Source organism: Symphalangus syndactylus, chromosome 5 (genome assembly GCF_028878055.3).
Source record: "Symphalangus syndactylus isolate Jambi chromosome 5, NHGRI_mSymSyn1-v2.1_pri, whole genome shotgun sequence".
NCBI lineage: Eukaryota > Metazoa > Chordata > Mammalia > Primates > Hylobatidae > Symphalangus > Symphalangus syndactylus.
Genome location: NC_072427.2, coordinates 86,926,211 through 86,949,375, shown reverse-complemented (window position 1 = coordinate 86,949,375; position 23,165 = coordinate 86,926,211). Strand labels below are relative to the sequence as shown.

Genomic DNA, 23,165 nt, shown 5'->3' with positions numbered 1-23,165 from the left:
AAATACAAAAATGAGCCGGGCATGATGGCGTGCACCTGTAGTCCCAGCTACTCGGGAGGCTGAGGCAGGAGAATGGCATGAACCAGGAAGGCTGGGGTTGCAGTGAGTCAAGATCATGCCACTGCACTCCAGCCTGGGTGACAGAGGGAGACTCCATCTCAAAAAAAAGGGAAGAAAAATCTGTTGGTCAAATATCTCACCAGCGTATCATGGCTGCACTAGTTTGCATTCACTGCTGATATTTTCAATGACCAAAACAAGGCTGGTTCACATTAATATCAAAAAATATATAAACAAATAAATTTTAAAAGGTTAAAATTATTTAACATTTTAATTATTTCAGAAATGAGGCCAAAATTTTAGGTGTGCTGTCAACATACAAAAATAATTCCAGCTCCTCTGAGACTGTCAGTGAATATCTGACTGCCGCTAAGGTGCCAAACTATCAAATGCAGCATAATGCATGAAAAGTGTTTTCTGTAAGACAATGAAGATTTAAACAGACTGAATGGCTTTTTTATTATTTCTCTCCAAAATGAACAATTGCCATCAAGTAAAGCAAAGAATTGCTAGATCTTAGCGATTTGATTGTAAAACAAAAATATCTGTCTCCTCTTATTTTCTATCAGTTTAATTATAAAGTGTCTTCATGTTGCTAGGTGAACTATTTCAAAACCACCATCTGCAACTCCTTATCTGTGGGATTGTGTCTTCTTGCTACTTCACAAGCAAAACTAAAAATGAACTGGATGCTGAAGGTGATCATCCAAGTATCTTCCAAAATCCCTGATACTAAATTTTTGTTTTCACCACACTACCTTCATTGTACTTACTGATTTTATAAGTAAATGTTCTAAAACAATTTTTAAAATAAATATCAGAAAATACAATTTTCATCTATTTTACATCTAGAACCATCATATACTATTATAGAATTTTTTTTTTGAGACGGAGTCTCACTCAGTTACCCAGGCTAGAGTACAGTGGCGCGATCTCGGCTCACTGCAAGCTCCGCCTCCTGGGTTCACGCCATTCTCCTGCCTCAGCCTCCCAAGAAGCTGGGACTACAGGTGCCCACCACCATGCCTGGCTAATTTTTGTATTTTTAGTAGATACAGGGTTTCACCATGTTAGCCAGGATGGTCTCGATCTCCTGACCTCGTGATCTGCCCACCTCGGCCTCCCAAAGTGCTGGGATTACAGGCGTGAGCCACTGCGCCCGACCCATAACATTTTATTTATAAAAAAATAGGATTTTCCTAGTTTTAAACAAATTTTTGATACCCACTGATTTATTCAACACTGTTGGATGAATAAAGCACAAGAAGGGATGAGAGAAAACAGAGGGTGATACTTTACTAAGTAATTAAGTGCCACTACCTTAACAAGTCAAATGGAGGTTCCTATAGTGTTTTCAGGCTTGCTTTTTTTTTTTTGAGATGGAGTCTCACTTTGTCACCCAGGTCAGAGTGCAGTGGCATGATCTGAGCTCACTGCAACCTCTGCCTCCTGGGTTCAAGCGATTCTCCTGCCTCAGCCTCCTGAGTAGCCGGGATTACAGGTACATGCCATCACACCCGGCTAATTTTTCTATTTTTAGTAGAGATGGGGTTTCACCTTGTCAGCCAGTCTGGTCTCGAACTCCTGACCTCAAGTGATCTGCCAGCCTTGGCTTCCCACAGTGTTGGGATTACAGGCGTGAGCCACCGCACCCGGCCCGGTTTACATCTCTTGCAAACATACGTGAGTCTCACTCGAACCTCCCTAAACTTTTCCCAAACTCAAGAAGCGACAATGGCCGAGCCAGAAGCTAAGCTGCTGGGCTGTGAATTGGAGTCTCTCTTTATTTCCCCGAGGGTTCACATAGTTCCCCACACCATCTGAGGAGGTGTTATTTACCGGGGACTCCCATGAGCCAGGCACAGTGGCACACACTTTACAGAGCTTATCTCATTTTAAGCTTTGCCATAGCCTATGAGGTAAGTATTACTGTCCACATTTTGTAGACACTAATCAGCAAGCAGTATATAGACGATCCTTTATCTCCATACTCTCACTGCCGATCGCAAATCACGACAGTTTGTCCTGACTTCACCACTGAGACTAATCAAACGTCCCTTCCATTCCATCCATACAGCCACAGTCCCACACACTAATGGAACCCACGACCCTCCTTGATGAATGCTCTAATTCATCTTCCACCCAATTCCTCAAACCTATCCTACACTCACCTATAAAAACCATTCTCCTAAAAACGTCATTTTGATCACTATTTTGATGGTTATTTCCATGTGGTAATTTCCAGTTGACTCTCATCTCAAATTAAAAACAATCTATGATTGTCTTCCATAAACTGCTCATTTTCCATCCCTAATTCTGCTATACCCCCAATCCTTACTCCATACAGCAATCAAACACTAGCTGATGAACCTGCAATCGGTCCTGCTCAATCCTATGTGTGACTTTCACATGCCACCCCACTGGCCTAGAATATCTCCCCTTCTCCTCCTAACAAATCATGCCTCTCCCCAGTACCCATCAATTCCATAAGACTCTTAGGCAACACCTTCATCAGTATTATTGCAAACTGCCACTTACCTTGCCCAGTCCTCCCAAAGGTAGATGCTGGGCTAGAATCAAAATCAAGCCCCATTCGCTACTTGATGTGTCACCTCAATCCTCTAGCTGGCTTACAAGTTACTGTATAGCCTAAGCCCATCCAAACAAAACTATATCCACACTCTAAAAGAAACTTCTCAAATCAGGTCTACTCCTTCCCTGCCTGCATTCATTCCTACCTTCAGGTTGCATTTTGTCACTGCTTAAGATTGGAAGCACATGGTGACTCATGCCTGTAATCTCAGCACTTTGGGAGGCCGAGGCAGGCAGATCACTTGAGGTCAGGAGATCGAGACCAGCGTGGCCAATATGGTGAAACCGTCTCTACTAAAAATACAAAAATTAGCCAGGCGTGATGGCAGGCGCCTGTATTCCCAGCTACTCTGGAGGCTGAGGCAACAGAATAGCTTGAACCCGGGAGGCAGAGCTTGCAGTGAGCCGAGATCACACCACTGCACTCCAGCCTGGGTGACAGAGCAAGACTCCGTCTCAAAAAAAAAAAAAAAAAAAAAAAACTGGAAGCGCACATTAACCTCTAGAAGCAAAAGGAGTGGATACTGGACCATAGGGCTAGTGGGTGAGTAGAAGAATCAGTATGTCAAACGGCTCTTGCTGCCACAGTACAATCGTGAATTTCCTCTGTAGAGCTCTATTCTTAGAGTCATGTCTAGCATGATTAGCCAAGGGAGTCAGGCTCGTGGGAAGGCTTGGGGAGGGCCTTCAGATCTAGGCCTTATAAAAAGAAAAATTTTTATTTTTCTTGATGTTGCCTAAATGGTAAAAACTCAAAAGCCAAAATTAGATAAAAGATGCCTTAGGAGGCCACAGTAACCCTCCTGGAACCAGCCCAGCCCAATGTGATCCTTCCTTTCTCTTAACACCACGTTTCCTGGAGCACATGTGCGTTTCATGAGATAGGACTGCAAACTAGAAAGAAGGGCATCAGGCCAGGCGCAGTGGCTCATGACTGTAATCCAGTGCTTTGGGAGGCCGAGGCGGGCAGATCACCTGAGGTCAGGAGTTCAAGACTAGTCTGGCCAACGTGGTGAAACCTGGTCTCTAACTAAAAATACAAAAATTAGCTGGCGTGGTGGCACACACCTGTAATCACAGCTACTCGGGAGGCTGAGGCAAGAGAATCGCTTGAACCCAGGAGGCAGAGGTTGCAGGGTTGCAGTGAGCTGAGATCATGCCACTGCACTCAAGCCTGGGCAACAGAGTGAGACTCGGAAGAGAGAAAGAGAGACAGAGAGAGAGAGAGAAAAGGGAAAGGAAGGGAAGAGAAGGGGAGGGAAGAGGAGGGGAGAGGAGGGGAGGGAGAAGGAAGGGAGAGAAGGAAAGAAGGGCATGCAGAGACAGTAGGGTGCTCCCTCAAGACCAAATAATCAGCCAGGGAGATAATGACAGACAAAATCAGGGGCCCTGCACTCCCAGCAACTTATAAAGTAAAATGGAAATAAAACCATGTGTCTGAAGGAGAAGCACAGGGTACCCTGACAACATTTCAAAGGAAGATTAATCATGTCGAGGTAGTCAGATTAGGCAGTGACTCTGGGCCGGGGCTGTGACCAATAATATAAAGCCTTTTAAGCCCGAGTATGGTTTTGTTTAGGTTTTTGGATAATAGTGAGTTTGGGTGGGGTTTTTAGGTTTTTGTTCTTTATCCTAAAAACAAAGAGAAGCTTCTGAAGACTTACGCAGGTGAATGGCATCATCAGATTGAACTGCCATAAACTACTCAGGCTACAGTGTGTCCGAGGGACTGGAGAGTGGCAGTGAGGAGATCGCCAGGAGAAGGCAGAACACAGCAGTCGAGACAGACGCAGGCTGATGATTCAGGATGCATCCATGAAGTAACACTCACAAGACTTACCAGCGGACAGGTTTCATGGGAAATAGTGAGGAAGAGAGACAGGTAACAAGGAAGACTCCTGGGTCTCTAGTCTGGGTGTTGGTGCTCTGGGGAGACTGAGGCAGGCCAGTGTAAGACAGGGGCAGGGGACAGATAGCATGAGGCAGATATGACAACAGGAAGTAAAAATTAGCTTGCACCAAGAAAGCAAAAGTCTGTCCTGACTTCTGTCAGGCTGGAATAACAAACACAGATAAAGTCAGGTGCCAAGTTAACAGAAAATATCTCTTAAAGACAATGCAACTGTAACGTGTCATAATGACCTCTTCTTCGAGTGACTGCTAACTTCTCATTCACTGAGAAGCCTTATTCTGTAAAATCCCAGACTCGCAGAAATTTTGTTGTTTGAAATTATACAAGTAGGAAGATCCCACTCTTGCCTGCAGGATCTGAGTCACTGTGACACAGAAAAGAACCCTATTTCCAGCTACTGCAGAGCTTCGAGTAAGGGATTTCTATAACAATGTTCCACGTCTATTATGACTGTTGTAGTTTTCAAGGAAACGGGACCTGAGCCCACTTCACAGTCAGAATTAATATTGGTCCCTTTAGACACAGTTCTATTTTTGCTTCATTTATGCTTCACCTAATACCACTCTGTCTGCAAGTCCTAGAACAACTCTATCCTCTTCTGTGTTGAGAAGCCCCGTGGTTTCTCGGTGTTCTGGTATGGTCTTCCTCATTGCAAAGAGCCATAACCCTCACTCTGTTAGACTGTGGGTCTGTTCCTGGTGACCTTAGACGGATTAGGCTAGGACAAACATTCAGAACTTGAAATAATCATGAAACAAGCAGGAAGAAATGCCAAGTAGGAGTCAGGCACGAGGCCGTGAGCTTGGAGAGTTCTGGGCCAGACAGTAAATCCAGCTGCCCCTGGCATCAAGATGGTAACTGAAGCTATGAGTGTGCATGAGACTGCCTAGGGAGAAGCCATGGGGGGAGGCAAGAAGCGGGGCCTAGACCTGAGCCTCAAGCCCTATTTGAAGGCTGCTAAGCAGAGAAGGATAAATTGCAGCCAAGGGGAATAAGCAGGAATTGCCAGAGAGACTATGGGGAAAAAGGTGACTCTATAGCCTGGGGGAGGCCGGGACTATGAGATAAGATCTCCCAAAGTCAGACTGTGATCAAGTGACCACAGATTTGTTTGTGGCCCTCACTCGGTTTGATTTTGGCAGGGGGACTGATCACTAAAGACATTCATGTTAACTAACTCATGAGACCCTGATGTATTTTTTAGAGTGCCAGTTTGTTAATTTATAGTGAGAATATAACCAACCAGCAGGCTGCCATACAGTGCTACTGGTGTATGCCTATTTACCTTCCTTTCCTGAAGATAAATGCACAAGGAATGACTAATCTCAGAAAGTTGCTAGATGAGCATGAAATCAAAACCAGGGAAATTAGAAGTCAATGACCTGACATTTTGGCAACCAGTGACACGCCATGTATCTGGCAGAGTCCCAGTGGGAAAGAGAAATCAACCCAGATGTTGAGACTTTTCTGAAAGGACCACTTACAGAGGGGAGAGCAGAGATAACAGAACCACCAAGGGACAGTGAGGTACCCAGGGACTAGCAACAGCCCTACAGCCACAGGAGCAGGAGGAGTCCAGCAAGAGCTAGAACTATGGAAGAGGCCTCTAGACAGGAGTCTTTGTTGTGGAGGAATGCAGCTACTGCCACAAAACAGCAGCAAAGCAGGGAGGGAGCAGGAAGAAACACCTCAACCTCTGTCTCCACCCAGCAATGCCTTCCATTGGTGAGCCCCACTGGCAGCCAGCAAGGGAACCAGGAGAACCCCATCTGCAGGGCTCTACCTCCCAGAGCACACCATAGGGCAGAGAAGAATGGATCCGAGGACTTCGGAGAGAATATAAACAGGACAAGGTACTGTGGACGAGAACTGTCCCTTCTAACTGGATATGGCTGGCCCACTGACCAGATACATTTGCACATGCCAGAAACTCATATTCTTGGGGTGAGCTATCTTCTTGTCTGGACGAATGCTACACCTACCTGGGCCCCCTGGATGCACCTTTTCTAGAGGGCACACAGTGAGGGCTAACAACCAAATGTCATGCAGTAAATTGGCCTTTACCGTCAAAGGCTGATTTAATCATGATTCGGCCTCAATCAAGCAAGTGCCGAGACAATCTCAGAATATGTCCAGGAACTTCAATAGGCTCCTAAACTGGTATTCACCATAATGGCTCAGCTCAAATCTCAAAAGTCTGAATGGACACCAGAAAGCCTAAACTTCAATCAGTTCTAGAAACTGGCTCACCCATCCACCTAAAGATAAGTGAACACACTTCCAGCTATCTCTACTGACAAGTAAACTCCATGCAAGGTTTCCATATGGCAAGATCCTTAACTTACACAGTAAGTACTTAATTTTCAGAATAGAGCTTTTCAGTTACCAAAAGTATGAAATTCTTCTGCCAATGAAGACAGTGAGAGAGAAAGAGAAGCTGTTAACAGATGCTCAGAAAACTGGCAACCAACTTACATATGTCCAAGTCACTACATTGAGGAAACCTCCCTTTCTTAGGTCATCAGACTCTCCCAAATATCATCACAAGGACTATAAGAGTACCTTAAAATTTGTTTACAATTATTTACCTAAGGTAAATCTGCTAGAACAAATTACTGTTACCACCAATGACTGCTGAAAATGGAGACTCACTTTTTTCCACAATCTTTAATTTCTGGAAGCTCTCCAGCACCTCCCCATTTAGTATTCTGGGTAAGAAGTCCCGTATTTGCATCACTTCAGTTGTCAGCCGTTCCAGGTCCTTCTTTCTGACTTTAACAAATTCCTCTTTAGTTCCCATGTGCTAAAAGAACAAGCAGATCTTATTATATTTCTCTTCACATGACAAAAAAAACAACAGCCCAAGTTAACTTGCTTTTCTTTCACGCCTCTTATGTGCATCGTTGTTTCAAATCATGTCTCTACCTACTGTATGTTCTGCTATAGATATGTTTTATGTATATATAAACATTTTGAAAGCTGAAGCTTCAGCCTTCAAAAAGGGAGCCACATGTTAAAAATAATAAGGACAAACAGGCCAGGCATGGTGGCTCATACTTGAAATCCCAGGAATTTGGGAGGCCAGGAGTTCAAGACCAGTCTGAGCAACATAGAGACCCTGTCACTATAAAAATATGAAAACGTGCCCAGGAGGCTCGGCGCACTGGCTCGCGCCTGTAATCCCAGCACTTTGGGAGGCCGAGGCGGGTGGATCACCTGAGGTCAGGAGTTCAAGACCAGCCTGACCAATATGGTGAAACTCCATCTCACTAAAAATACAAAAATTAGCCAGGTGTGGTGGCGGGCGCCTATACTCAGCAGGCTGACACGGGAAGAAGGCTTGAGCTCAGGAGTTGGAGGCTGCAGTGAGCTATAATCATACCACTGCACTCCAGTCTGGGCAACAGAGCAAGACCACGAAAAAGAAAAGTCATACAAGAGCTCTATTCCTAAAAGTCAAAGAAAACCCCTGCAACTTTTTATCATTGCAGCACCAAACTAATCAGGAGGAAAAGGAAGTCATCTGGTTTCCTATTGGGTTTGCCAAGCCCTCCGCCCGTGATCTCACCTACTATTCACCCCAAGCCTCCAAGATTGTCTAGATGGAAATTAAGGCACGGGAGCTAGATGACTCTCAGTGCAGCACAATTAATAACAGGTGGAAGCAGGATGTGAACACGGATCTGGCCCCAGAGTCCAAGCGCCTTCTCCATCGCATGCAATCAGTTAGTTATAAAATCGATGGAGGGCAGATTCTCTCTAAGCCTGACGCTAAGTCCCGAAACAGGGGGCCACGGCCTTCGGAGGGGAACTGGGCTTCTACAGGGCAGAGAGGAGAGTGACCATCCATCCCACGCTCCCATGCCCGCTTTGGCGCCACTGAGTGCCCCCACCGCGCGCAGCCTCACAGACCGGGTCCCCACGTGGGTTTGGAGGCGAAGTCGCCTCCCGCCCAGGTCTCCACCCGGCTCTGGCCCAGCCCACGCTGTGAGGGGAGGAAGTCTCCAGGCTTCCCCCAAGCACGCGACAGCGGGCCCCGTCTCGGAGCGCACGGGGCAAGGCCCTGAAGGGAGTGAATGGCGACGGCTCAAATACGCTGGCGGCGGCCAGGGCTTCCTCACTGACCCAGCAGGCCTCCTCAGCGGCGCCCGCTTCGCCCATGGCCCCTGCCGCCTAGGCTCCGTTCGCCTGCGCGTCGGCGCGCCCTCTGACCCCTCACGCCAGAAAGCGCGGGAACGTGTCCGCGCCAGGGGTCGGGAACGGAGAGCCGCCGGGCTCAAACCTCGCAGAATTTGCGCAGTATTCTCGGCCTAGAGAGCGAGGAGTGGCCTTGGCGAGGTCCCACTTTGGCTCTTCTGGCTTAGCCGGGGTTTTAAACTTGTTATCTGCAAAGCAGAAGGAAAGTCAGCCCCTGATGTAAGTGTCAAGTAAAATAAATCGGATGGGTCCTTTCCTGTTTGGCGAGGAATGCTACACTAAGGGGGACTGCGTTCAAACGGGCAGTCTTTGCTGGAAACCTCGCCTCCGCGGTTCGCCTTCCCTCGCTCGGATTCAGGCGCTTTTATGTTAAGGGTTGAATTTTTGTGTCAACAGGCACCTCGGGAGGTCGCCCAGATAACTGAGCGGAGCAACTGAGATAACCCCCGCTACGTGTGCAGTGACCTAGTCCATTAATTTGCCCCAGCACGCCCGCTGAGTCCGCAAAATATAGGATGGCCTCGGGTTTTAGATGAACCCAAAGCTAAGATTTCTTCCCTCTCTGGAATTAGCAAGCAGCCCGCCCTGCCCAACTCCCCTGGAAGCGCGCGTGCTCTCCAGGCCTCGGGACGCCTGCGCGGACGCCCCTGCACTGGCACCAGGGCTACGGGGTAGGGGCGCGCCGACCTGCCCAAGCCTCTGCAGGCGCTGGAGGAAGGCGAGCTCTCCACCCGCTCAACAGGCCCCAGTGCTGGCCTTTCCTTCCAGTCTCAACTCCACCCGGGGGCTCGGGGGCTCCACAGTTAAAAACTCCATGCCATGGAGATCGCAGGTGAGCTGCTGGCTCAACCGGGTGTGCTAAATGGGATTAAAGATCCTAGACCGTGGCCAGGCGCGGTGGCTCAAGCCTGTAATCCCAACGATCAGGGAGGCCGACGCGGGAGGATTGCTTGAGCCAGGGAGTTTGAGACCAGCCTGGGCAACATAGCGAGACACCGTCTCTACAAAAAAATAACAAGTAGTGGGGCGTGATGGTGCGCGCCTGTAGTCTCAGCTACTTGGGCGGTCGAGATGGGAGGATCGCTTGAGTCTGGGAGGTCGAGGCTGCAGTGAGCCAGGATCACCGCCAAGATCGCCCCACTGCATTCCAGCCTGGGCGACAGAGGGAGACCCTGTCTCAAAAACAAAGAAAAAATCCTAGACCGTTTACAAACAGCCTTCCGTCTCTTCCTGGCCAAGTCCTAACCCTGGCTAACCTCGCGGTCTACAGCCTGAATTCTGGCAACCGAAAGGCAGCGCCGGCGCCACGTGCTCACGGGCTGGGCCGCTCCGCCAGCTGCCAGGGTCACGGCCGCGCTCACTCCCAGAGCGCGCTGCGAGCGGCGGCGCCTTTGTGACGCCATCAGCCCGCGCGCCGCCGCCGCCGCCTTCTGTGCAGTCGCGGCCCGGGCGGACGGTGGCTGGCTGCTCCGCGGCGCTCGGCTGGCGGCAGCAGCACCGCGGGTTGCGCGGCCGGGGATGCTCCAGTGGGCGCGATGGCCCCCGCCATGCAGCCGGCCGAGATCCAGTTTGCCCAGCGGCTGGCGTCCAGCGAGAAGGGCATCCGGGACCGAGCGGTGAAGAAGCTGCGCCAGTACATCAGCGTGAAGACGCAGAGGGAGACAGGTGGGCGCACGGCGGCGGTCAGCAGCGCCACATGGCGGGCCGGGGGCCGGGGTTGGGGCTGCGGCCCCGGCACGGAATGCGGCTTCCACGTGTTGTCGTGACACCCAGCGTGTGCTTCGGTTTCCGCGCTGCCAGAACCGCTTCTTGCTGTGTCTAGTGCGTTTTTACACTTAAGGAAACGGGTTGAGGGGGTTCCGTTACTTGTGAAAGTCACAGTAAGCGGGGAATCTGAGAAAAGACCCACATGGGTCCGATTCCCCAGCCGGCATCTCGAATCGCTGGGCTGCCCTGATTTGCCCTGGTGTCCGGTCGGCGATTGCCGCCTTCCTTTGACCAGCACCTTCACGTGACGGGGCTGCAGGAGAGAAGGCAGAATCACTACCCTCGAGGATCTATTAGTAATAAAGCAAGGAGGCAAACAGGCAAATAAAGTAGACCTTGTGTAAGTGTAGTAAAGGAAATGAAAACCAGGTAGTAGGCCGGGGGCCGTGTCTCACGCATGTAATCCCAGCACCGTGGGAAGCCGAGGCGGGCGGATCACCTGAGGTCGGGAGTTCGAGACCAGCCGGGCCAACATGGTGAAACCCCGGCTCTACTAAAAATACAAAATTAGCCGGGCATGGTGGTGCATGCCTGTAATCTCAGTACTCGGGAGGCTGAGGCAGGAGAATCGCTTGAACATGGGAGGCGGAGGTTGCGGTGAGCCGAGATCGCACCATTTCACTCCAGCCTAGGCAACAAGAGCGAAACTCTGTCTCAAAAAGAAAAGGAAAGGAAAAAGAAAACCAGATAATAGCAAAAAGGGAGGGAGGTTGCTCTTCTTGATAGGCTGTTCTGGGAAGGCCTCTCTGGGGTGATGTTCACCTCAGATCTGAAGAGAGATGAGCGGAAACCGCCTATGCAGAGGCAGGAAAGAGCTTCACGTGCCCTAGGAGTGGTTTGAAAGACCAATAAGTTGGGGTTGGCGGGGCGAGTGTTATGAGATGAAGTTGGAGATGTAGGCAGTGGCCAGATCACACAGGGCTTTGTAGTTTAGATTTTAACGGCACTGCTGTTGAATGATTTTATTTACCTGATCCAAAAATATTTTCTGTAAACTCTTGAGTGAGCCCACACATATGAACTACAATGTGTGATAGAGGTTTTAAGATAAAGTTTGATTTAGTTACTGATGGTACTAATACATTTAGAATCTGCTTAAAAGAACAGATATTATCTCCCCCATCACTGACATTCTCAGTTTGTTTTATTTTTAAGAGAAATCACCAGACTACCCAAAAAAAGAAAATACACTTTCCTGGGAAGTCTGGTAGAAAAAGGAATAAAGAGCAAAATTCCTGACTTTGATTCTGTTAAGAATCTCCCCAAGAGATTTTGTTTACTCTCACAGTCCCAGGTACCCCTATATATGCTGGTGGTTTCTAAACCTAAATTGTTGACCCAGCCCTTTCCTACTTGCAGCTCGGATGTGATGTGCCTTGCTAGCCTGGCTTTTCTACCTGGCACCTCACACTCAGGATGCCAAAAAACGTTCTATTTTCTTTCCCCGAAAGCCTGTTCTCTGCTGCTGCTCTGCTGCCACCTGTTTTCTTTTCTTTTGGTTGCTGGTTCCCACCAGCCATTCAGATTCCAGCTGGACACACGGGATTGTCCTGGACTCCTCTGTCTTCGTCATCCTCTTCCCCTGGCCCACATCCAGTGTCCCTCAGTCCTCCCTCCTTCGCCTCCTGATGAAATAAATTCTCTGACCGTGGGATGAAATAAATTCTCTGACCGTGGGCCCTTTGTATCTCACCCAAACTTCTGCAACTGCATATTCCCTAACTGGTCTCCTTAACTTCATTTGTGTCCCCAGGAATCTGTCCTCCACAGACCAGCCCAGGGTCATCTTCCTAAAACAAATCTGATCCCACATCACCAATATTTTTTGAAATTCAGTGTCTGCAAGTCATGATGTGTCCTCAGGTGCTCTTCCTGCCTAAGCCCCGTGTGACTGCTTCATGTTCCGTCAACAGAACCGGTCATGGTCATGGTTCTTGGTGTACAGCACACAATTTCTCACCTCTCTGCCTTTGCTTCTCCTGTTCACTCTGCAGAGAATCCCACACCTTCTTCACTGCCAGCATTCATTTCAGTATCACTTCCTTCAAAAAGCCTCTCCTAGCATCTTGCCCTACTCCTCCAGGGTTCTAAAACATCCACTGTGTCTCTGTTGTAGCACTTAGCTACATTGCTTCTTAATTTTCAACGTGTCATTCTTCTCCCAAAACACTGTAAGCTTCCATCTGTTTTCTTAGCCGAAGTGGGAGTACATCCAACCATAAAAGGTCTTGGCCTATACAAGAGTGGAAGACCAGAGGCAATACTTATGGTGCTAAGACAGCCTAGACAGAGGCTTTTGCTCAAACCCTTTGGTGAGCCAGCCCAGGATTTGCAAATGCTGAGGTTATGCGGGGGCCTAAGACCAGTTTACACCAGTGCTCCAGAGTCCTGTCTGGTTAGTGCCTATCACACCCAGAGTGACTTGTCTTGTATATCTTATTCACCACCACATTGCATGGAGTACAGTGGGCCTTCAAAAAATAACTCTGCAGCGTGAACATCATGGACAGTGATAATGGGACAAGAAAACACAAGGTCTCCACCACAGCTATGCCCCATCACAATTAAAACACAAGTTTGGAAATAACTTGGCCTGACATTTAACTCCCGATGACAGGCTCAAACTTTTTTGCATCTTGTCTTAGGCATCATAAAGGAAATGTGAGATATCACTCTTCCTGAAGCATGAGCTGTTCTGCAGCAACATAGATAGCTTTGTAATTTTAAAAATAAATTGGAAATCTTTGTATTGCTTTAAGTAACAGAATGTTGCGCTCCTGCTTTAACTGTTCAAGTTGGGTACTCACAGTCATAAAATGATTACTCTCCATGGCTTTCATTCATAAGAGCTTATTCGTTCCAATTCATTCGTTCATTCATATATTTAGCAAACATTTATGGACTGCCAACTGTGTACTATTATGTACGCTATTCTTGGCACTGGGAATATAGCAGTGAACAAAACAGACAATCCCTGCCTATCTTATCAGTTCTGCAACTTTAAAAATATTGACTAAAATGGGGAGGCATCCCAAAATCAACCAGGTGACAATTTCATTTGTATCATTGCTTTCTTTTTGGCAGCATACAAAATAACAGTACATCTTATGGTTGATGCTGTATTAGATTCAGTGTAGATGATGGAGGAAATAAGTTCTTTTATAATGATGGGGTTAGGGTTCTCTCTACCCAAGAGTTACAATAAATAGGAGTTGTGGATGTTCTGACGCTGGGGTGTGTTCAAGTATAACACTTTACCCCCATCTAAAATGGCTCCTGGGCTCATTGCATGGTGAGAGTAGCTGTTGGATTTGCTCATTTCAAAACTTACTGATATTTCACATGTCTACATGTCTCGCTTTGATGTTTACCTCATTTGTTTTGTGTGTTTTTGTTTTTTGAGACAGAGTTTCGCTCTCACCTAGGCTGGAGTGCAATAGCACGATCTCTGCTAACTGCAACCTCCACCGTCCAGTTTCAAGTGATTCTCCCGCCTCACCGTCCCGAGTAGCTGGGAGGGCCCACCACCACACCTGGCTAATTTTTGTGTTTTTAGTAGAGACGGTGTTTCACCATGTTGGCCAGGCTGGTCTTGAGCTCCTGACCTCATGATCCGCCCGCCTAGGCCTCTCAAAGTGCTGGGATTATAGGTGTGAGCCACACCATGCCCAGCCTTTGTTTTTGTTTTTTTGAGAGACAGAGACTTGCTCTGTCACCCAGGCTGGAGTGCAGTGGCACAATCTCGGCTCACTGCAACCTCCACCTCTCAGGTTCAAGCGATTCTCCTGCCTCAGCTTCCCAAGTAGCTGGGACTGCAGGCATGCACCACCACACCCAGCTAATTTTTGTATTTTTTTTAGGAGAGACAGGGTTTCACTCTGTGATGGCAAGGCTGGTCTTGAACTCCTGACCTCAGGTGATCTGCCCACCTCGGCCTCCCAAAGTGCTGGATTATAGGAGTGAGCCACTGCACCTGTCCTACCTCATTCATTTTGAAATAACTAAACCTATACTGTATTGTTGTACAAACATAGTTGTATTAAGTTTAAGAAATTTAGCCCCAAGAAGAAAATAGAGAAGACAAGACTGGTGAAACCAAACTGCTTCAGATAATGTATTTTGCCTTTCAGAGCTTTGAAAGTAATTCAGTAATGAGCATTTCTCTCTTTTACTTTGAATACTTCAAAAATTGGTGGCTAGTTTTTATCAAATTCCTAGGTGAACACACACACACAGACATAAATGGAAAATAGATGTTTTAAAAGGGAACAAAATGGGCCGGGCACGGTGGCTCACGCCTATAATCCCAACACTTTGGGAGGCCGAGGCGGGTGGATCTCCTGAGGTTCGGAGTTCGAGACCAGCCTGACCAACATGGAGAAACCCCGTCTCTACTAAAAATACAAAATTAGCCAGGCGTGGTGGCACATGCCTGTAATCCCAGCTACTCGGGAGGCTGAGGCAGGAGAATCACCTGAACCCAGAAGGCGGAGGTTGCAGTGAGCCAAGATCACACCATTGCACTCCAGCCTGGGCAACAAGAGCAAAACTTGTTTTGTCTCAAAAAAAAAAAAAAAGAAAAAGAAAAAAAAGGGAACAAAATGTGAATAAATCCTAGGAATAGGAAGTGAGACAATTATTATTGTAATATCTCACCAACTCAGTAGTGTTTTGTTCTTACAGTGTTTTTACACGTCTTGGGCTTGACCCTAACAATAAATCTTTCATATAATATAGGTGATAGAACTGAGGCCCAAAAGTCAGTTGACAGTTTTCTAATACTGGGCCCTTGTCAGCAGGAAGTTGGGGCCTGAGCCAAGGTTTGTTTCTGTGCTACTCTGTTGCCTCCTAGAAAAGGGACAATCAGAGTATCTTTTCTGATTGTATTAGCCTGTTCTAAGACACACTGGAGACTGGGTAATTTATAAAGGAAAGAGGTTTAATGGACTCACAGTTCCACATGGCTGGGGAGGCCTCATAATCATGGCAGACAGCAAAAGAGAAGCAAAGCAAAGGCACGTCATCCATGGCATCAGGCAAGTGGGTATTACTCACCCAGCCCACTTTGCTGCCCACTGTCCAGGGTCTATTGTCATTCTGTCAGAATCTACTGTTGTCCATTATGAATGCCTCTGTAGCACATCATACTGTGCCTTTGCCTGTTATAGGTGTGGGCTATCCATAGCAGATGCTGGGCAGACCACATTATCACTTACTGTTGGCTTGACCCAATCGTATACTTACAAAACCATCTGGAGATAAATATGCTGTTTTTAAGTGAGAAAGACCAGAATATTATGCCATTTAGGTCACACACACAACTGTGCTTTTCTGCACTACCTGTAACTTCTGTAAATAAATGCACAGGAAAGATCTGGAAAGATGCACATCAGACAGGTTGCATCAGTCCCTCTGGTTCAGAGCCTGGGATTCAGGAGGCAGGGAGCAAGACAAGCTTGTGATTATATCACTTTGATGGTGGTAAGGTTCTTTGCAATAAACGTGTTTTTATTAGTTAGGACTCTTTCAGTTGCAACTTGACAGAACATCCACGCCACGCTAGTTTTATTTTATTTTATTTATTTGTTTATTTTTTGAGATGGAGTCTCGCTCTGTCACTCAGGCTGGAATGCAGTGGTGCGATCTTGGCTCACTGAAACCTCTCTCCTGGGTTCCAGCGATTCTCTTGCCTCACGGAGAATATTGGTGCCATTCTCTTGGGATTAAATGAGTGCTCACTCCTAGTTCCTAGTTCCTGACTGTTAAAGAGCCTGGCACCTTCCTCCTCTCTTGCTATGTGACATGACAACTCCCCTTCCCCTCCAGCCAAGACGGGACACTCCCTGAGGTCCTCACCAGAAGCAGATGCTGGAGCCATGCTTGTACAGCCTGCAGAGCCTCGAGCCAAATAAACCTCTTAGCGTCAGGTGTTCCTTTATAGCGGCGCGACAGACTAAGACAATGATGCAACTGGAAGGGCAGGAGCATTAACCAACTTAAACACAAAAAGAGGATTTAAAGGACCCAGGTTACTGCATGGGGTCAGTCTCAGGGCACTCCTTGTCCTTGCTGGGCAGCTACATTGTGATTCCCCTCCAAGGCTCTCCACCTTCAAGCACGGTGTGGAGGGACTCTGTGGTCTGGGTGGGGCTTACCCCACATGGAGAGGAGGCGGCTTCTGCCAATTCATCAGAATTCCCTTGGCCACAGGACAGGTTCAAGAAAAGCCAAGCGACCCTCTGCAGGTAAAAATCTTCTTGCTCAGTCCTTAGGAGTCTCTAGCTCTCTCCTTACGGGACTTGAAGAGAACACACAGTTTGTACCTGCTCCCAGCCACCTTGTAACACAAGTGGAGCCTGTCTGAGAATGGAGACAATCTTTGGGGCAGCAGAGGTTGCAGTGGAGAAAAACAAAGTTCTGGCACCAGCAGTTGAGCTCCTGCACAAAGTTGTGCTTCACTTTACCCTTAAAACTAGCATGGCAGCCAGGTGTGGTGGCTCGCACCTGTAATCCCAGCACTATGGGAGGCCGAGGCGGGCGGATCACGAGCTCAAGAGACTGAAACCATCCTGGCCAACATGGCAAAACCCCGTCTCTACTAAAAACTACAAAAGTTAGCTGGATGCGGCGGCAGGTGCCTGTAATCCCAGCTACTTGGGAGGCTGAGGCAGGAGAATCGCTTGAACCCGGGCAGCAAAGGTTGCAGTGAGCCAAGATTGCACCACTGCACTCCAGCCTGGGCAAAAAAGTGAAACTGTCTCAAAAAAAAAAAAAAAAAAAAAAATGCTTAATAGCATGAAATATCCAATCTGTTCAGTTTTTCTCATCAAATGTTTTTTATGAGCGATCCAAATGAGGACCACTCATTGCATTTGGTTAATATGTCTGCCAAGATGCTCTTAAAAATCTAACAGTTCTTACCCATCTTTTTTTTCTGTACAGTTTATTTGTTGGAGGACATGGGTCATATGCCTTGTAGAGTTTCACATATTTGGGGTTTGTTGACTGCATCCTGTTGTCTCACTTAGCATGTTCCTCTGTCCCCTGTGTTTCCTATAAACTAGTATTAATAGTTAAGATTTGACACAGTTGGGTGTTTTTTTGTTGGTTTTTTTTTTTTTACTTTTGTAAGAATACTTCACAGGTAGGTGCAGCGTTCTTCCTGTTGGCATCACCTCTGGCATCTGATGCGTGATTATTGCCTGTGCATGTTAATGATCAGTCAGTGGGTTTGGGTGTTGATGGTGTGACACATCCACTTTCAAGTTTCTTAACATCATTTGTTTGTTTGTTTGTTTGCTTGTTTGTTTGAGAGACAGAGTTGCTCTGTTGCCAGGTTGGAGTGCAGTGGCACGATTATAGCTTACTGCAGCCTCAAATTCCTGGGCTCAGGTCATCCTCCCACCTCAGCCACCTGAGTACTTGGGACTACAGGCACATGCCACCACGCCCTGCCAATTTTTTGGTTTTGTTGTTGGTGTGTGTGTGTGTGTGTTTAAGAAAGGGTCTTGCTCTGTCGCCCAAGCTCCATGGAGTACAGTGTTGTAGAGACTGGGTTTTGCTGTGTTGCCCAGGCTGGTCTCAAACTGATGAGCTCAAGTGAGCCGCTACACGTGGGTGATATCTTTTCGTCTAATGTTTTAGCAGCTATTTATGATCCTTGCCCAAAGCCTTCAATTCACTGGGTATATATGTGGTCTTTGAACATGATTAAATACAAGTGCAGGTCACTGTGACCAAGAAAAAAAAAGTTACTGCAATCATGACCTCAATTGGCTCAGCTCTAGTGGGGTTTATCACTCATACCGTACTTACATTATCCACGTGAGGATCCCCAGCATGACTTGTTCATAACAAGAGGGCAAGAGAACCAGGTGGTTCATCTTCTCTCCAACTGTGAAAAGAAATATACTTTAATAAACTAGTTTTATGTTAGTTCCTGATATCTTGGTTTTACATGGAAAACTATCATAAAAGAATCAAAATGCAGGCCGGGCGTGGTGGCTCATGCCAGTAATCCTAGCACTTTGGGAGGCCGAGGCCAGCAGATCACCTGAGGTCAGGAGTTCTGGACCAGCCTGGCCAACATGGTGAAACCTTGTCTCCACTAAAAACACAAAAAATTAGCCAGGCGTGGTGGCGCGTGCCTATAATCCCAGCTACTCTTGAGGCTGAGGCAGGAGAATCGCTTGAACCTGGGAGGCAGAGGTTGCAGTGAGCCTAGATTGTGCCACTGCACTCCAGCTTGGGCAACAGAGCAAGACTCTGTCTCAAAAAAAAAAAAAAAAAAAAATCAAAATGTACTATTATAAAATTGTTGATGGGAGAAAGACCCTTAGTAAAGTGGAAATCAATACCTGTAAATTAAGATAAACGCACTCTGAATACACTAAGCTTTGGTCCATCAAAAAAGGTGTTTTTGTCACTTTTTTTTTTTTTTTTTGGAGACAGTCTCGCTCTGTCGCCCAGGCTGGAGTGCAGTGGCACGATCTCGGCTCACTGCAAACTCCACCTCCCGGGTTCACGCCATTCTACTGCCTCAGCCTCCAGAGTAGCTGGGACTACAGGTGCCCATCACCACGCCCAGCTAATTTTTTTTGTATTTTTAGTAGAGACGGGGTTTCACTGTGTTAGTGAGGATGGTCTCGATCTTCTGACCTCATGATCCGCCCACCTCGGCCTCTCAAAGTGCTGAGATTACAGGCATGAGCCACTACGCCCGGCCCTTTTTGTCACTTTTTAAGCATCTTTTGGAGTATTAAGATAACATTGATTCTAAATATTTGTTTGCATTCATCTAGTTTATAGCACTTTATTGCTCCAAAAGATTTCTCCTAGGATCTCCTAGTAAAATCCTAATAAGGACCATTTGTAACACACGTCAAGACTTGAGGATTCTGTTTGTGTTCTAATTTCATGGTCCATAGGCTTGGAAACTCCAAGAGTGTATACCTACTTTATCATTTTGTGATTCTTTATGTCAGTCAGCAAATACTTTATGACACCTGGGGTCTACTCAGGAGATCTAAAGCTGAACGAGACTGGTCACTCAGTCATAGCTCATAAAGGCAGAGGTAGAGCCCTGAGTGGCTAGAGTCAGAACAAAGCCAACCCTGGTGATGCCGCAGTAAACGATCACTGTTACAGGGAGGGTGATTGACAAAGCCAACCCTGGTGATGCCGCAGTAAACGATCACTGTTACAGGGAGGGTGATTGACAAAGCCAACCCTGGTGATGCCGCAGTAAACGATCACTGTTACAGGGAGGGTGATTGACAAAGCCAACCCTGGTGATGCTGCAGTAAACGATCACTGTTACAGGGAGGGTGATTGACAAAGCCAACCCTGGTGATGCTGCAGTAAACGATCACTGTTACAGGGAGGGTGATTGACAAAGCCAACCCTGGTGATGCCGCAGTAAATGATCACCGTTACAGGGAGGGTGACTGGGAGGCAGCCATTTTTGACCTCATACTAGGATCCTTAAAAGGTAATTTTTGCAAAAATATTCCAAAGCAGTATCAGTGTCCCCGGGCCCTTTCCTAGGCCTTTGACTTTCAGATGTACTGTTTGGAGCTCCTGTGTCCTCAGCCTGGCTGGTTTTCTGTTCCTCGGAAGTGGGGCTGCCCGTTGCTGGGGCTTCATATGACTTGAGCAAGTCCCCCCCATCTCTTGTAAGATTTGCAGTTTTACTTCACAAGACCAGCGAAAATGTCTGTGTGCAGGATGGCTGCACGTGGTGGGTGGGGAGGGCCTTGATGGGGAGCTGATTTCATAAGCGGCCACTTTGTTCATGAATTTTGTATTGTGATGGCATTTGCTTCCTCACGCTGAGGCCGGGCCACCACTGCCACCCTACCCTGTAGCTGATAAAGCTGCAGGTACAGTAGTAATTTATTTGTGTTTCTTTTATAACAATAAGGAAATGTTTGCTTCAATTTTTTAAAAAGACGTGCAAACGAAAGAGAATTAAAATGTATGTGGTACTTCACCACTTTCTAGACTTGAAGAAAGGAGATGCATAGACTCTAAGATGTTTGTATTGTTTTGCCTTCCAGGAGGTTTCAGTCAGGAAGAACTTCTAAAAATCTGGAAGGGGCTCTTCTACTGCATGTGGGTGCAGGATGAACCCCTTCTACAGGTAACATGCGTTCCCTTTGTCATGCTCCCGGGTTCTTGCTGTGGATGGGTAAGAGACTTGATCGCTCATGCTGTGCCAGTCCCCCGATACACTGACGCACCCTGACAGTCGTGCTTCAAGGAGTCATTTTCTTACCTCTTGTCCATACAGAAAGGGATGCAGGGTCAACACAGTTAGGTGAATTGTCTTTTCAAATAAAAGGAAAGATGTGCATTCGTTGTCAATTTACTATTTCTCTGTAAAATTTCATAGGTTCCATGCTAGGTTTTACATTACTTAAAGTTTCTCTCTTCTGCTAAGTTTATTTTTTGTGGTCAAGGATGGCATGACAGGAGCACTAACTAGTCCAGACCCTGTGAAACCCAGGACAGGGCAGCCACGTCACTGGGCTTCAGGTTCCATGGAGAGCAGCGGTAGCGCTCAGCGAAAGCCTCCCTGTTAAAGCCGAGTGCGCCTGCGCAGTCACCCAAACGTGCAGCAGGCTCGGTCTCTCTCTGTGGGGCCTGCTGAGCCCGCTGAGCCCACCACCAAAGCCAACACTAAAGAAGTGACTTTCACTTTTTAAAAGCTTTGTTCTGACTCATGAAAGTAGATCCGATCTGCCTCTGTAGAGGGAGAGCAGGCTTGTCCAACCTGCGGCCACATGCGGCCCAGGATGGCTTCAAATGTAGCCCAACACAAATTCGGAAACTTTCTTAGGACCTTGTGAGATTTTTTTTTTTAAGCTCTTCACTATTATTAGTGTTAGTGTATTCTGTGTGTGGCCCAAGACAGTTCTTCCAGTGTGGCCCAGGGAAGGCAAAAGACTGGACACCCCTGAGGTAGAGGAACCAGCCTTGAGAAGTGCTTGCAAGTCTCTGATGCAGATGACAAGTCCTCAGGGCAAGATTTTACTTTTCTGGGTTTTAATATGCAGCCTTGCCACTTCTCCCTTGCTGCGTAATAACTTGTTTTAATTTATTTTTATTTTACTGAACATATTTTGAGTAGGAGCAGGGCAAAATATTTTTATATTACATTCAAAAGTAACAACCAACAGCTTTAGTGGAAGAAGAAAACCAATGGACAGAAATCTCATTTTCCCACGAAGGAAAACAGACCGGGTGCAGTGTGAGTCAGACTGATGAGTGTGCTTTTCTCACAGAACCTCGCTGCACCTCAGCAGGGCATGCTCTCCCAGGGACCCCTTCACCCAGGACAGAGCCCAGAAGGCTGAGTTTACCTTCACATTCCACCTTGTCTCTGAGCAAGCTGTGGGGAGGACTTTCCCATGGCATGCAGTAAGCATCCCCAGCATCTCGCCTCTGTGGGGTCTGCCGTGCTGTCTTTGTGTTTCACGTCATTTCTGGGATTATGATGAAGTTTTCTTTTTTTTTTTTTTTTCTTTTTTTTTTTTTTACAGAATTTCACTCTGTTGCCCAGGCTGAAGTGCAGTGGTGCAATCATGGCTCACCACAGCCCCAACCTCACTATTGCTCAGCTGATCCTGCTGCCTCAGCCACCCGAGTAGCTGGGACTACAGGTGCACGCCTCCATGCCTGGCTAATTTTTGTATTTTTTGTAGAGACTGGGTCTCATTGTGTTGCCTAGGCTGGTGTTGAACTCCTGCGATCACCCACCTCAAGCGATCACCTGCCTCGGCCTCCCAAAGTGCTCAGGCTCCCATTACAGGCATGAGCTGCCATGCCCAGCTTAGATGTGGGCTTTTTGGTTGTTGTTGTTGTTGTGAGATGGAGTCTCGCTCTGTCACCCAGGCTGGAGTGCAGTGGCACGATCTTGGCCCACTGCACCCTCTACCTCCGAGTTCAAGCAATTCTGTCTCAGCTTCCTAAGTAGCTGGAACTACAGGCACACGCCACCACGCCTGACTAATTTTTGAAGTTTTAGTAGAGATGTGGGGAGTGCCATCTTGGTCAGGCTGGTCTTGAACTCCTGACCTCAGGTGATCCACCTGCCTCGGCCTCCCAAAGTGCTAGGATTACAGGCGTGAGCCACCGCACATGGCCAGATATAGTTATAAAGCCAGGAAATGATAACTAATTTATTTCATCTCTAGTTCATTTGAACTGATAATTAGAGATGCTTTTTTAAACACGTAGCTTAACACAGTTCTTGCAGACATACCAAGTTAGCATAATAGTCCATCAATACTGGAAATTACACATTTGATAAAATTCAGATATTCGGATACATACTTCTTAGTGGAAGTGACAAGAGGGGCAGACCTTCCCACCAGCAAAAGTGGGAGGAGGAAGCAGGCCGCGGCACAGGCATCTCATGTTGCCCCACGATAACCCCCATGTTTCTCCCCAACCCCGCCTCTGCAGGAAGAGCTCGCCAACACCATTGCGCAGCTAGTCCATGCTGTTAACAACTCAGCGGCTCGTAAGTCCTGTTGTTTCTTCTTCCTTCCTTCCAAGTTTTCCGACTTGCTAGTTTAATGGGAACCTTGTGCCGGTATTGTGTAGATGTCAGGGGACAAGCCAGTCCTGTTTT

At 47.3% G+C, this 23,165-nt stretch overlaps 2 protein-coding genes across 13 annotated transcripts in view; one reads left to right on the top strand and one right to left on the bottom strand.

Annotated features, from left to right (window-relative positions):
- Window positions 1–10,305, bottom strand: part of HSF2BP (heat shock transcription factor 2 binding protein) — a 155,135-nt gene extending 144,830 nt beyond the window's left edge. For 10 of the 11 annotated variants that reach the window (XM_063640522.1, XM_063640521.1, XM_063640523.1 and 7 more), the window contains exons 1-3: window positions 10,018–10,113; window positions 8,690–8,949; window positions 7,217–7,367 (exon numbers count right to left, since the gene is read on the bottom strand). In XM_063640522.1, coding sequence (XP_063496592.1) covers window positions 7,217–7,367; window positions 8,690–8,725 — 187 coding nt within the window. In that variant the 5' untranslated portion in view covers window positions 8,726–8,949; window positions 10,018–10,113. Of the gene's footprint in view, window positions 1–7,216; window positions 7,368–8,689; window positions 8,950–10,017 lie in introns of all 11 variants that reach the window. The other variant, XM_055279843.2, reaches the window with a different exon arrangement.
- Window positions 10,127–23,165, top strand: part of RRP1B (ribosomal RNA processing 1B) — a 37,487-nt gene continuing 24,448 nt past the window's right edge. The window contains exons 1-3 of one of the 2 annotated variants that reach the window (XM_055279846.2): window positions 10,127–10,426; window positions 20,587–20,669; window positions 22,997–23,054. In XM_055279846.2, coding sequence (XP_055135821.1) covers window positions 10,297–10,426; window positions 20,587–20,669; window positions 22,997–23,054 — 271 coding nt within the window. In that variant the 5' untranslated portion in view covers window positions 10,127–10,296. Of the gene's footprint in view, window positions 10,427–20,586; window positions 20,670–22,993; window positions 23,055–23,165 lie in introns of both variants that reach the window. The other variant, XM_055279847.2, reaches the window with a different exon arrangement.